Consider the following 14783-nt stretch of genomic DNA (forward strand, 5'->3'; position numbering starts at 1 on the left):
GGATTTGTAGTACTACACGGAGAGCAGGGATTATGTTACACAACCACTGGCGTACTGGTCACGTGACGTGCGCAGTCAGCGGCTTCTGCTATCAGCGCCTCTCAGCCACTTCCGGCTTCCAAATGTCAGTCACATGAGGTTAGCTCTGTGATTGGTCCAAGTGACATAAGCGCGCCTACCACAGACCCGCCCCCTCACCATGTGGTGGGAGGAGCTTCTGTGTGTGTGACTGGAGGGAGCAGAGACCTGACAGCGGGTGAGTGACCCGAGCCCTGAGACAGTGACCCGAAATGTACCTGAGAGAGTGACCCGAACCCTGAGAGAGTGACCCGAACTGTACCCGAGAGAGTGACCCGAACTGTACCTGAGAGAGTGACCCGAACTGTACCTGAGAGAGTGACCCGAACTGTACCTGAGAGAGTGACCCGAACTGTACCTGAGAGAGTGACCCGAACCCCGAGAGAGTGACCCGAAGTGTACCTGAGAGAGTGACCCGAACTGTACCTGAGAGAGAGTGACCCGAACTGTACCTGAGAGAGTGCCCCGAACTGTACCTGAGAGAGTGACCCGAACTGTACCTGAGAGAGTGACCCGAACTGTACCTGAGAGAGTGTCCCGAACCCTGAGAGAGTGACCCGAACTGTACCTGAGAGAGTGTCCCGAACTGTACCTGAGAGAGTGACCCGAACTGTACCTGAGAGAGTGTCCCGAACTGTACCTGAGAGAGTGACCCGAACCCTGAGAGAGTGACCCGAACTGTACCTGAGAGAGTGTCCCGAACTGTACCTGAGAGAGTGACCCGAAGTGTACCTGAGAGAGTGACCCGAACTGTACCTGAGAGAGTGACCCGAACTGTACCTGAGAGAGTGACCCGAACTGTACCTGAGACAGTGCCCCGAACTGTACCTGAGAGAGTGACCCGAACTGTACCCGAGAGAGTGACCCGAACTGTACCCGAGAGAGTGACCCGAACTGTACCCGAGAGAGTGACCCGAACTGTACCTGAGAGAGTGACCCGAACTGTACCTGAGAGAGTGACCCGAACTGTACCTGAGAGAGTGACCCGAACCGTACCTGAGAGAGTGACCCGAACCGTACCTGAGAGAGTGACCTGAACTGTACCTGAGAGAGTGACCTGAACTGTACCTGAGAGAGTGTCCCGAACTGTACCTGAGAGAGTGACCCGAACTGTACCTGAGAGAGTGACCCGAACTGTACCTGAGAGAGTGTCCCGAACTGTACCTGAGAGAGTGTCCCGAACTGTACCTGAGAGAGTGTCCCGAACCCTGAGAGAGTGACCCGAACTGTACCTGAGAGAGTGACCCGAACTGTACCTGAGAGTGTCCCGAACTGTACCCGAGAGAGTGACCCGAACTGTACCTGAGAGAGTGACCCGAACTGTACCTGAGAGAGTGACCCGAACTGTACCTGAGAGAGTGACCCGAACCCTGAGAGAGTGACCCGAACTGTATCTGAGAGAGTGACCCGAACTGTACCTGAGAGAGTGACCCGAACTGTATCTGAGAGGGACCCGAACCGTACCCGAGAGAGCGACCCGAACCGTACCCGAGAGAGCGACCCGAACCGTACCCGAGAGAGCGACCCGAACTGTACCCGAGAGAGTGACCCGAACTGTACCCGAGAGAGTGACCCGAACTGTACCCGAGAGAGTGACCCGAACTGTACCCGAGAGAGTGACCCGAACTGTACCCGAGAGAGTGACCCGAACTGTACCCGAGAGAGTGACCCGAACTGTACCCGAGAGAGTGACCCGAACTGTACCCGAGAGAGTGACCCGAACTGTACCCGAGAGAGCGACCCGAACCCCGAGAGAGCGACCCGAACCGTACCTGAGAGAGTGACCCGAACCGTACCCGAGAGAGTGACCCGAACCGTACCCGAGAGAGTGACCCGAACCGTACCCGAGAGAGTGACCCGAACCGTACCTGAGAGAGTGACCCGAACCCCGAGAGAGTGACCCGAACTGTACCCGAGAGAGTGACCCGAACTGTACCCGAGAGAGTGACCCGAACTGTACCCGAGAGAGTGACCCGAACTGTACCCGAGAGAGTGACCCGAACTGTACCCGAGAGAGCGACCCGAACCCCGAGAGAGTGACCCGAACTGTATCCGAGAGAGCGACCCGAACTGTATCCGAGAGAGCGACCCGAACTGTATCCGAGAGAGTGCCCCGAACTGTACCTGAGAGAGTGCCCCGAACTGTACCTGAGAGAGTGCCCCGAACTGTACCCGAGAGAGTGCCCCGAACTGTACCCGAGAGAGTGCCCCGAACTGTACCCGAGAGAGTGCCCCGAACTGTACCCGAGAGAGTGCCCCGAACTGTACCCGAGAGAGTGCCCCGAACTGTACCCGAGAGAGTGCCCCGAACTGTACCCGAGAGAGTGCCCCGAACTGTACCCGAGAGAGTGCCCCGAACTGTACCCGAGAGAGTGCCCCGAACTGTACCCGAGAGAGTGCCCCGAACTGTACCCGAGAGAGTGCCCCGAACTGTACCCGAGAGAGTGACCCGAACTGTACCCGAGAGAGTGACCCGAACTGTACCCGAGAGAGTGACCCGAACTGTACCCGAGAGAGTGACCCGAACTGTACCCGAGAGAGTGACCCGAACTGTACCTGAGAGAGAGTGACCCGAACTGTACCCGAGAGAGTGACCCGAACTGTACCCGAGAGAGTGACCCGAACTGTACCCGAGAGAGTGACCCGAACTGTACCCGAGAGAGTGACCCGAACTGTACCCGAGAGAGTGACCCGAACTGTACCCGAGAGAACGACCCGAACTGTACCCGAGAGAGCGACCCGAACTGTACCCGAGAGAGCGACCCGAACCGTACCCGAGAGAGCGACCCGAACCGTACCCGAGAGAGTGACCCGAACTGTACCTGAGAGAGTGACCCGAACTGTACCCGAGAGAGTGACCCGAACTGTACCCGAGAAAGGCCAGCCACGTGTTCTGCAGATCTCTAGAGAGGTCAGTGGTGTAATAATCTGCAGGATATATCACTGTGTATCTGTCAGGAGGTAGAGAGTCCAGCCACGTGTTCTGCAGATTATTACACCCCTGACCTCTCCAGAGATCTGCAGAACACGTGGCTGGCCTCTCCACCTCCTGGCAGATACATAGTGATATATAATCTGCAGAGTATTACACCTCTAACCTCTCTAGAGATCTGCAGAACATCGCTCTCTACCTCCTGACAGATACACAGTGATATATTCTGCAGATTATTACTCCACTGACCTCTGTAGAGATCTGCAGAACATCGCTCTGTCCTCTCTACCTCCTGACAGATACATAGTGATATATCCTGCAGAGTATTACACCACTGACCTCTAGAGATATGCAGAACATCGCTCTGTCCTCTCTACCTCCTGACAGATACATAGTGATATATCCTGCAGAGTATTACACCACTGACCTCTAGAGATATGCAGAACATCGCTCTGTCCTCTCTACCTCCTGACAGATACACAGTGATATACCCTGCAGACTATTTCACTTCTTGTTATTTCTCCAGGATCTGCAGATTTTCGGATGCAGCGGTCGGTGGTGGTCGTAGGGGGCGGGATCAGCGGGTTGAGCGCCTGCTATCACCTGGTTAGAGATGGCGGGGTGTCTAAGGTAAGTTTGCTCAAGGGCGGTCACCCTCCGCAGCCTCCCCTCCCCCCACTGACTTTTAGTTTTGCGCTGTAGGTGACATTACTGGAGGGCGGCGGCCGGCTGGGTGGGTGGATGCGCTCCACACGGACTGAGGATGGCGCTGTGTTTGAGCACGGCCCCCGCGGTATGCGCCCCGCAGGACTGGTGGGGAAGAACACGCTGTGCATGGTGAGTATTCTGATCGCCCTACTGGGAATGCAGACAATATGGCGCCCAGGTGAGAGCGCCCAGGTGAGAGCGCCTACGTGAGAGCGCCTACGTGAGAGCGCCCAGGTGACAGCACCTACGTGAGAGTGCCCAGGTGACAGCACCTACATGAGAGCACCAAGGTGACAGCACCTACGTGAGAGCACCAAGGTGACAGCACCTACGTCAGAGCGCCCAGGTGACAGCACCTACGTCAGAGCGCCCAGGTGACAGCACCTACGTCAGAGCGCCCAGGTGACAGCACCTACGTCAGAGCGCCCAGGTGACATCCCGCTATCCTTCACCCTGCAGATCTCAGAGCTGGGATTAGAAGGAGATCTCCTCCCCGTACCGAGGAGTCACCCGGCCGCCAAAAACCGCTACCTTTATGTCAACAAATCCCTGCACAAGATGCCATCGAGCCTAGGGTGAGCGCCCCTCAGTGGCCAGACTGAGAATACGTTCCTGCACCTCCTCATAGGAAATACTGTATTAACCCTTTCATGTTATTCAGGGGCGTCCTGCGTACCATCCCCCCATTCACAAGACCTCTGTTCTTATGTGGACTCCGGGATTTGACAGCTCCACGCGGAACAACGGAAGACGAGAGCGTCCATGATTTCTTCTCACGCCGGTTTGGAAAAGAGGTGACAATCTGGTACATAGGAGCAGTATTATAGTAGTTATATTCTGGTACATAGGAGCAGTATTATAGTAGTTATATTCTTGTACATAGGAGCAGTATTATAGTAGTTATATTCTTGTACATAGGAGGCAGTATTATAGTAGTTATATTCTTGTATATAGGAGCAGTATTATAGTAGTTATATTCTTGTACATAGGAGCAGTATTATAGTAGTTATATCCTAGTACATAGGAGGCATTATTATAGTAGTTATATTCTTGTACATAGGAGCAGTATTATAGTAGTTATATTCTTGTACATAGGAGCAGTATTATAGTAGTTATATTCTTGCACATAGGAGCAGTATTATAGTAGTTATATTCCTGTACATAGGGGCAGTATTATAGTAGTTACATTCTTGTAAGTAGTAGCAGTATTATAGTAGTTATATTCTTGTACATAGGAGCAGTATTATAGTAGTTATATTCCTGTACATAGGAGCAGTATTATAGTAGATATATTCTTGTACATAGGAGCAGTATTATAGTAGTTATATTCTTGTACATAGGAGCAGTATTATAGTAGTTATATTCTTGTACATAGGAGGCAGTATTATAGTAGTTATATTCTTGTACATAGGAGCAGTATTATAGTAGTTATATTCTTGTACATAGGAGGCAGTATTATAGTAGTTATATACTTGTACATAGGAGCAGTATTATAGTAGATATATTCTTGTACATAGGAGCAGTATTATAGTAGTTATATTCTTGTACATAGGAGCAGTATTATAGTAGTTATATTCTTGTACATAGGAGCAGTATTATAGTAGTTATATTCCTGTACATAGGAGCAGTATTATAGTAGTTATATTCTTGTACACAGGAGGCAGTATTATAGTAGTTATATTCTTGTACATAGCAGGCAGTATTATAGTAGTTATATTCTTGTAAGTAGTAGCAGTATTATAGTAGTTATATTCTTGTACATAGGAGCAGTATTATAGTAGTTATATTCTTGTACATAGGAGGCAGTATTATAGTAGTTATATTCTTGTACATAGGAGGCAGTATTATAGTAGTTATATTCTTGTAAGTAGTAGCAGTATTATAGTAGTTATATTCTTGTACATAGGAGCAGTATTATAGTAGTTATATTCTTGTACATAGGAGCAGTATTATAGCAGTTATATTCTTGTACATAGGAGCAGTATTATAGTAGTTATATTCCTGTACATAGGAGCAGTATTATAGTAGTTATATTCCTGTACATAGGGGCAGTATTATAGTAGTTATATTCTTGTACATAGGAGGCAGTATTATAGTAGTTATATTCTTGTACATATGAGCAGTATTATAGTAGTTATATTCTTGTACATAGGAGAAGTATTATAGTAGTTATATTCTTGAACATAGGAGCAGTATTATAGTATTTATATTCTTGTACATAGGAGGCAGTATTATAGTAGTTATATTCTTGTACATAGGAGCAGTATTATAGTAGTTATATTCTTGTACATAGGAGCAGTATTATAGTAGTTATATTCTTGTACATAGGAGGTAGTATTATAGTAGTTATATTCTTGTACATAGGAGGCAGTATTATAGTAGTTATATTCTTGTACATAGGAGCAGTATTATAGTAGTTATATTCTTGTACATAGGAGCAGTATTATAGTAGTTATATTCTTGTACATAGGAGCAGTATTATAGTAGTTATATTCTTGTACATAGGAGCAGTATTATAGTAGTTATATTCTTGTACATAGGAGCAGTATTATAGTAGTTATAGTCTTGCACATAGGAGGCAGTATTATAGTAGTTATATTCTTGTACATAGGAGCAGTATTATAGCAGTTATATTCTTGTACATAGGAGCAGTATTATAGTAGTTATATTCTTGTACATAGGAGCAGTATTATAGTAGTTATATTCTTGTACATAGGAGGCAGTATTATAGTAGTTATATTCTTGTACATAGGAGCAGTATTATAGTAGTTATATTCTTGAACATAGGAGCAGTATTATAGTAGTTATATTATTGTACATAGGAGCAGTATTATAGTAGTTATATTCCTGTACATAGGAGCAGTATTATAGTAGATATATTCTTGTACATAGGAGCAGTATTATAGTAGTTATATTCTTGTACATAGGAGCAGTATTATAGTAGTTATATTCTTGTATATAGGAGCAGTATTATAGTAGTTATATTCTTGTACATAGGAGGCAGTATTATAGTAGTTATATTCTTGTACATAGGAGGCAGTATTATAGTAGTTATATTCTTGTACATAGGAGCAGTATTATAGTAGTTATATTCTTGTACATAGGAGCAGTATTATAGTAGTTATATTCTTGTACATAGGAGCAGTATTATAGTAGTTATATTCTTGTACATAGGAGGCAGTATTATAGTAGTTATATTCTTGTACATAGGAGCAGTATTATAGCAGTTATATTCCTGTACATAGGAGCAGTATTATAGTAGTTATATTCTTGTACATAGGAGGCAGTATTATAGTAGTTATATTCTTGTACATAGGAGTAGTATTATAGTAGTTATATTCCTGTACATAGGAGCAGTATTATAGTAGTTATATTCTTGTACATAGGAGCAGTATTATAGTAGTTATATTCTTGTACATAGGAGCAGTATTATAGTAGTTATATTCTTGTACATAGGAGCAGTATTATAGTAGTTATATTCCTGTACATAGGAGCAGTATTATAGTAGTTATATTCTTGTACATAGGAGGCAGTATTATAGTAGTTATATTCTTGTACATAGGAGCAGTATTATAGTAGTTATATTCTTGTACATAGGAGGCAGTATTATAGTAGTTATATTCTTGTACATAGGAGCAGTATTATAGTAGTTATATTCTTGTACATAGGAGCAGTATTATAGTAGTTATATTCCTGTACATAGGAGCAGTATTATAGTAGTTATATTATTGTACATAGGAGGCAGTATTATAGTAGTTATGATCTTGTACATAGGAGGCAGTATTATAGTAGTTATATTCTTGTACATAGGAGGCAGTATTATAGTAGTTATATTCTTGTACATAGGAGGCAGTATTATAGTAGTTATATTCCTGTACATAGGAGCAGTATTATAGTAGTTATATTCTTGTACATAGGAGGCAGTATTATAGTAGTTATATTCTTGTACATAGGAGCAATATTATAGTAGTTATATTCTTGTACATAGGAGAAGTATTATAGTAGTTATATTCTTGTACATAGGAGCAGTATTATAGTAGTTATATTCTTGTACATAGGAGGCAGTATTATAGTAGTTATATTCTTGTACATAGGAGCAATATTATAGTAGTTATATTCTTGTACATAGGAGCAGTATTATAGTAGTTATATTCTTGTACATAGGAGGCAGTATTATAGTAGTTATATTCTTGTACATAGGAGGCAGTATTATAGTAGTTATATTCTTGTACATAGGAGCAGTATTATAGCAGTTATATCCCTGTACATAGGAGCAGTATTATAGTAGTTATATTCTTGTACATAGGAGCAGTATTATAGTAGTTATATTCTTGTACATAGGAGCAGTATTATAGTAGTTATATTCTTGTACATAGGAGCAGTATTATAGTAGTTATATTCCTGTACATAGGAGGCAGTATTATAGTAGTTATATTCTTGTACATAGGAGGCAGTATTATAGTAGTTATATTCTTGTATATAGGAGCAGTATTATAGTAGTTATATTCTTGTACACAGGAGCAGTATTATAGTAGTTATATTCTTGTATATAGGAGCAGTATTATAGTAGTTATATTCTTGTACACAGGAGCAGTATTATAGTAGTTATATTCTTGTATATAGGAGCAGTATTATAGTAGTTATATTCCTGTACATAGGAGCAGTATTATAGTAGTTATATTCTTGTACATAGGAGCAGTATTATAGTAGTTATATTCTTGTACATAAGAGCAGTATTATAGTAGTTATATTCTTGTACATAGGAGCAGTATTATAGTAGTTATGTTCTTGTACATAGGAGCAGTATTATAGTAGTTATATTCTTGTACATAGGAGACAGTATTATAGTAGTTATATCCTTGTACATAGGAGCAGTATTATAGTAGTTATATTCTTGTACATAGGAGCAGTATTATAGTAGTTATATTCTTGTACATAGGAGCAGTATTATAGTAGTTATATTCTTGTACATAGGAGCAGTATTATAGTAGTTATATTCTTGTACATAGGAGCAGTATTATAGTAGTTATATTCTTGTACATAGGAGCAGTATTATAGTAGTTATATTCTTGTACATAGGAGGCAGTATTATACTAGTTATATTCTTGTACATAGGAGCAGTATTATAGCAGTTATATCCTTGTACATAGGAGCAGTATTATAGTAGATATATTCTTGTACATAGGAGCAGTATTATAGTAGTTATATTCTTGTACATAGGAGCAGTATTATAGTAGTTATAGTCTTGTACATAGGAGCAGTATTATAGTAGTTATATTCTTGTACATAGGAGCAGTATTATAGTAGTTATATTCTTGTACATAGGAGGCAGTATTATAGTAGTTATATTCTTGTACATAGGAGGCAGTATTATAGTAGTTATATTCTTGTACATAGGAGCAGTATTATAGTAGTTATATCCTTGTACATAGGAGCAGTATTATAGTAGTTATATTCTTGTACATAGGAGCAGTATTATAGTAGTTATATTCTTGTACATAGGGGCAGTATTATAGTAGTTATATTCTTGTACATAGGAGGCAGTATAATAGTAGTTATATTCTTGTATATAGTAGCAGTATTATAGTAGTTATATTCTTGTACATAGGAGGCAGTATTATAGTAGTTATAGTCTTGTACATAGGAGGCAGTATTATAGTAGTTATATTCTTGTACATAGGAGGCAGTATTATAGTAGTTATATTCTTGTACATAGGAGCAGTATTATAGTAGTTATATTCTTGTACATAGGAGCAGTATTATAGTAGTTATATTCTTGTACATAGGAGGCAGTATTATAGTAGTTATAGTCTTGTACATAGGAGCAGTATTATGGTAGTTATATTCTTGTACATAGGAGCAGTATTATAGTAGTTATATTCTTGTACATAGGAGCAGTATTATAGTAGTTATGTTCTTGTATATAGGAGCAGTATTATAGTAGTTATATTCTTGTACATAGGAGGCAGTATTATAGTAGTTATATTCTTGTACATAGGAGGCAGTATTATAGCAGTTATATTCTTGTACATAGGAGCAGTATTATAGTAGTTATATTCTTGTATATAGTAGCAGTATTATAGTACTTTTATCTGGCAGTCATCGGGCAGGATTTTGGTAAGTGATGCATTTGTCACTTTAGCTTTGGGGGTTTTTCGGAGCTGAGTGCGATGTGCTGCAGGCAGAACATCCTTATCTGCTTGTGAACAGTCCTGGCTGCTGTTCGGCTGATATCCCTGTACAGGGTGTGGGGACATCCACCCTGAGATTGAATTCTGCTGATCGTTGGATGCGGTTTTTCACTGGACATCTTAGCACTCAATTATTGACGTTGGATTTGGGATATTAGTTTATTGCATTTTTGTTAACTCCTGAAATGCTCTGTGCTGCTGAAGCATCCTTCTTCTCATTTTGTAAATTTCTACCTGTCTCTAACACCTTTATTCCCTGTCATGTTTAGCCGTATCATAGTACATTTCTCTCCTGGTTTTCTCTGTGCTGCTGGTGGACCTGTTTGGTATGCGCTGAATATAGTGCACGGGGCCTCACATGATGACGTAGTAGTACCTGATATGGCCACCAGGTGGCAGTGTCTGGCACATTAAGTACGCTTTATATTGTCGGCTAGTGGTCTGGGATAAGCGGTGTGACTTGTGACGCTGCTCTCGGGCATCTGTAGTGACATCTTTTCTTCTTCTCCACAGCTGGCCGACATTGTCATTGACAGCCTGTGCCGGGGGGTGTTCGCCGGTGACAGCCGCCAGCTGAGCGTGCGCTCCTGCTTCCCCTTCTTGTATGAAGCAGAACGTAATAAGAGATCTGTGGTCCTGGGCATGGTCAGCGGTGGAGGTGGGCACTGTGATGGTGGGCACGATGCCCAGTACCAGTCATACTGTACCCTCTGCCTGTGCTTGAAGTAATATCTATCATTGGGGCAGATAAGACTCCTCATCCGGATTCACCGCTGATCCAGAGGTCCAAGAAGGAGAAGTGGAGCCAGTGGTCCCTGCGTGGGGGTATGCAGACCCTCTCGGATGCCCTGGAGGAGTACATCAGGGGGAGAGGAGTGGAGATACACAAGGACACCCCGGTGGAGGCACTGGAGAGGAGAACGGGCAATGGCTGGCAGGTATGTGAGGGGGGTCACTAACTTATCTGTCTCTGAGGCTTCTGTCCCCCTAACCTGTAATGTTATCTTCTAGATCAAGCTTCCTGATGGCAGCGTGGCAGCAGATCACATGATCAGCGCGGTTCCAGCAGCAGGTACGGCTGATACAGACAGGCGTCCCCTTATCCCAGGTCACATGACTAACGCTCCGCCATTATTTCTCCAGTAATGAGTAGACTGCTGAACCCCATAGCAGAGTCCATGGCGAGTACCCTGCGAGAGATGAGCGCCGCCAACGTGGCCGTTGTCAACCTGGAGTATGACGGAGAAGTGCTGCCTGTATCAGTGAGTGAACAGCCAAACTGCAGAAATGTGGTCAATGTCATTATCCTCTTCCCCCCAGTGTCAGTGCCGTTATTCTGTACCCCCAGTGTCAGTGTCATTATCCCGTACCCCCAGTGTCAGTGTCATTATCCCGTACCCCCAGTGTCGGTGTCATTATCCCGTACCCCCAGTGTCGGTGTCGTTATCCCGTACCCCCAGTGTCCGTGTCGTTAGCCCGTACCTCCAGTGTCGGTGTTGTTATCCCGTACCCCCAGTGTCGGCGTCGTTATCCCGTACCCCCAGTGTCGGCGTCGTTATCCCTTACCCCGAGTGTCGGCGTCGTTATCCCTTACCCCGAGTGGCGGCGTCGTTATCCCGTTCCCCGAGTGTCGGCGTCGTTATCCCGTACCCCGAGTGTCGGCGTCGTTATCCCATACCCCGAGTGTCGGCGTCGTTATCCCGTACCCCGAGTGTCGGCGTCGTTATCCCGTCCCCCGAGTGTCGGCGTCGTTATCCCGTCCCCCGAGTGTCGGCGTCGTTATCCCGTCCCCCGAGTGTCGGCGTCGTTATCCCGTCCCCCGAGTGTCGGCGTCGTTATCCCGTACCCCGAGTGTCGGCGTCGTTATCCCGTACCCCGAGTGTCGGCGTCGTTATCCCGTACCCCGAGTGTCGGCGTCGTTATCCCGTACCCCGAGTGTCGGCGTCGTTATCCCGTACCCCGAGTGTCGGCGTCGTTATCCCGTACCCCGAGTGTCGGCGTCGTTATCCCGTACCCCAATATCCTGGACACCGTTTCAGTCTGACGTTTTTTTCCTCCCTTCCAGGGTTTCGGACACCTTATCCCCTCCTTTGAGGACTCCGCCATGTTGGGCATTGTATACGATTCTCTCGCCTTCCCAGAACACAACAGGCGAGGCGCCAGCTCCACCAGACTGACGGTAAGAGAAGGTGAGGCGTATGGAGAAGTGAACCACAAGGCTGACAATCTAATCACAGCCGCTCACTCATTGGTTCTTGATCTCACTGCATTGAGATATCTAGAGATGCTGCAGCGATGTATCCCACATCAGACAGCAGTATCTTCACAGCAGTTTTCGTCACAGTGTTACAGCTGCTGTACTCGTCTCTCTTCTGCAGGTGATGCTCGGGGGTGCCTGGTTTGAGAAAAGTTTGGGTGACCCCAATGCTGTTTCAAAGGAAAAGCTGCTGAGCCTGGCGTCCGCGGCTGCTGCCAATCAACTGGGGGTAAAGGAGAAACCGTGCCGTGCCATTGTGAACCTGAACCAGGTAACTGGAACCAAATGAATCCAGTATTGCCCTCTACTGCACGCAGCCGAGCTCCCTGAGCCAAGCTTTCTGCCATGATGTGACCACTAGGGGGCAGAGTTCCAGCAAGGTCTATGTGTTGTTTAAAGTTTGTGATCTGTGGTTTCTCCGCAGGGCTGCATACCTCAGTACACGCTGGGACACTGGAAGAGAATCGGTAAGAGATCCCTATAGAGTCCTGCACATGCTCAGTATGGTCAAGGGGCAGCATTATCCATTTCATATGTGAGGGAGGGGATATAATTTGTATGGGCTCTCAATAATTAGCACCATTTAGGGGCCACACGCTTATACGCTTATTGAGCTTTGTTTTCTCTTTTACCCCCAGACCACCTCTTCTCCTACATCCGTCAGCACTCTCTGCCCCTCAGTCTCATCGGCGCCTCCTATGAGGGTGTATCGGTCAACGACTGCATCTATAACGCCAAGAAATCCGTCCAGCGCCTGGTGGGACATTAGCAGAGTACAGAGTACCTCCAGCCTTAACTACAACTCCCACAAGCCACAGACCGTTAGGAGGCACCTCGCCACAAAACCTGTTTGTAAGGGACAACAACTATTTCACAATTTATCTTTCATTAAAATAGTGCGTTGCAATCCAGTCTTCACCAGTGGCCTCTCCAGTTGTGAAATTTCTACTTCCAGCATGGCCCCAAAAGTAGATGTTGCTGCTGTGTACCTGGTGAAGCAGCCACATATCACTGGTATCATAAAAGTATCTTTGCCTGCCATCCACCACAAGGGGAGCTCTTTACTCAAGGATCTATACTGATTTGATTTTAGTGAACTCCCTCTAGTGGTAGCTGACTGTTTAAACTGTATGTAGTGAGCTCCCCTAGTGCTGGCTGTATAATTTGTATGTGATGAGCTCCCCCTAGAAGTGCATGCCATAAATGCTGCAGGCACTTAGATACAGTCTCCTCACTTGTCACTTGTCACTCCTCCTGTCCTTATACTATACACAGTGACAAGCAGGTTGTTCTAGTAATAGATAATCAGTTCTCACCTCTCCTGTGTTCTCCATTGTCCTGATACTATACACAGTGATAAGCAGGGTGTTCTAGTGATGATAGATAATTAGTTCTCACCTCTCTTGTGCTCTCTCCTGTCCTTATACTGTAATCAGTGTTAAGACAGAAGTTCTAGTGGTGATAGATAATCAGTCCTCCCCTCTCCTGTTTTTTCTCCTGTCCCTTATACTATAATCAGTGATAAGCAGGGTGTTCTAGTGATGATAGATGATCAGTTCTCCCCTCTCCTGTGTTCTGTCCCTTATACTATAATCAGTGATAAGCAGGGTGTTCTAGTGATGCTAGATAATCATTTCTTACCTCTCCTGTGTTCTCTCCTGTCCTTATACTATAAACAGTGATAAGCAGATTGTTCTAGTGATGATAGATAATCAGTTCTCACCTCTCCTGTGTTCTGTGCCTTATATTATAAACAGTAATAGCCGGATGTTCTAGTGATGATAATCAGTCCTCCCCTCTCCTGTTTTCTCTCCTGTCCCTTATACTATAAGCAGGGTTTTCTAGTGATGATAGATAATCAGTTCTCACCTCTCCTGTGTTCTCTCCTGTCCCCTCTCCTGTCCCTTATACTATAATCAGTGATAAGCAGGGTGTTCTTGTGATGATAGATAATCAGTGATAAGCAGGGTGTTCTAGTGATGATAGATAATCAGTGATAAGCAGGGTGTTCTTGTGATGATAGATAATCAGTTCTCACCTCTCCTGTTTTCTCTCCTGTCCCTTATACTATAAGCAGGGTTTTCTAGTGATGATAGATAATCAGTTCTCACCTCTCCTGTGTTCTCTCCTGTCCCCGCTCCTGTCCCTTATACTATAATCAGTGATAAGCAGGGTGTTCTTGTGATGATAGATAATCAGTTCTCACCTCTCCTGTGTTCTATCCCTTATACTTGGTGTCTTCATGTTGCTCCAAGGTCCTTAGTTCCAGCGCCGGTACCTGTGCTGCACATGCTCAGTAGTATGTTCCTCCTCTAAAGACCAGAGGAGGTAGCTCAGTAGTGCTCATGCCTGCAGTCATCTCCAAACTTATAAAACAGACCGTATTAACCCTTTCTACCCCGGGCCAGTTTTCGCCTTCCTGACCAGACCATTTTTTGCAAATCTGACATGTGTCACTTTATGTGGTAATAAGTTTGGAACACTTTCACTTATCCTGGCCATTCTGGGACTGTTTTCTCATGACACATTGTACTTCACGACAATGGTAAATTTGAGTCAATATATTTTTCCTTTATTTACAAAAAACAAAACAAATTTACATTGCCCCCTCCATAGT

General features: G+C 44.5%; 1 protein-coding gene across 1 annotated transcript; it reads left to right on the plus strand.

The window, feature by feature from the left end:
• Positions 1–168: 168 nt before the first annotated feature.
• Positions 169–13077, plus strand: PPOX (protoporphyrinogen oxidase). Its single transcript, XM_040412538.1, has 13 exons — positions 169–256; positions 3537–3640; positions 3713–3847; positions 4178–4293; positions 4380–4512; positions 10423–10567; positions 10657–10847; positions 10921–10981; positions 11053–11171; positions 11975–12088; positions 12288–12437; positions 12591–12633; positions 12805–13077. The coding sequence occupies exons 2-13, from the start codon at positions 3554–3556 to the stop codon at positions 12933–12935; spliced, it is 1425 nt and encodes a 474-aa protein (XP_040268472.1). The 5' UTR covers positions 169–256; positions 3537–3553; the 3' UTR covers positions 12936–13077.
• The last annotated feature ends 1706 nt before the right edge of the window (positions 13078–14783 follow it).

Source organism: Bufo bufo, chromosome 11 (assembly GCF_905171765.1).
Source record: "Bufo bufo chromosome 11, aBufBuf1.1, whole genome shotgun sequence".
NCBI classification, from domain to species: domain Eukaryota; kingdom Metazoa; phylum Chordata; class Amphibia; order Anura; family Bufonidae; genus Bufo; species Bufo bufo.

Excerpts from the sequence above, each read along its gene's own strand:
- PPOX (XM_040412538.1), top strand. The coding sequence starts at position 3,554 with ATGCAGCGGTCGGTGGTGGTCGTAGGGGGCGGGATCAGCGGGTTGAGC. Across the intron at positions 10,568-10,656 it reads GGGCATGGTCAGCGGTGGAG|ATAAGACTCCTCATCCGGAT; the intron begins GTGGGCACTGTG and ends TCATTGGGGCAG. Across the intron at positions 11,172-11,974 it reads GAGAAGTGCTGCCTGTATCA|GGTTTCGGACACCTTATCCC; the intron begins GTGAGTGAACAG and ends CCTCCCTTCCAG.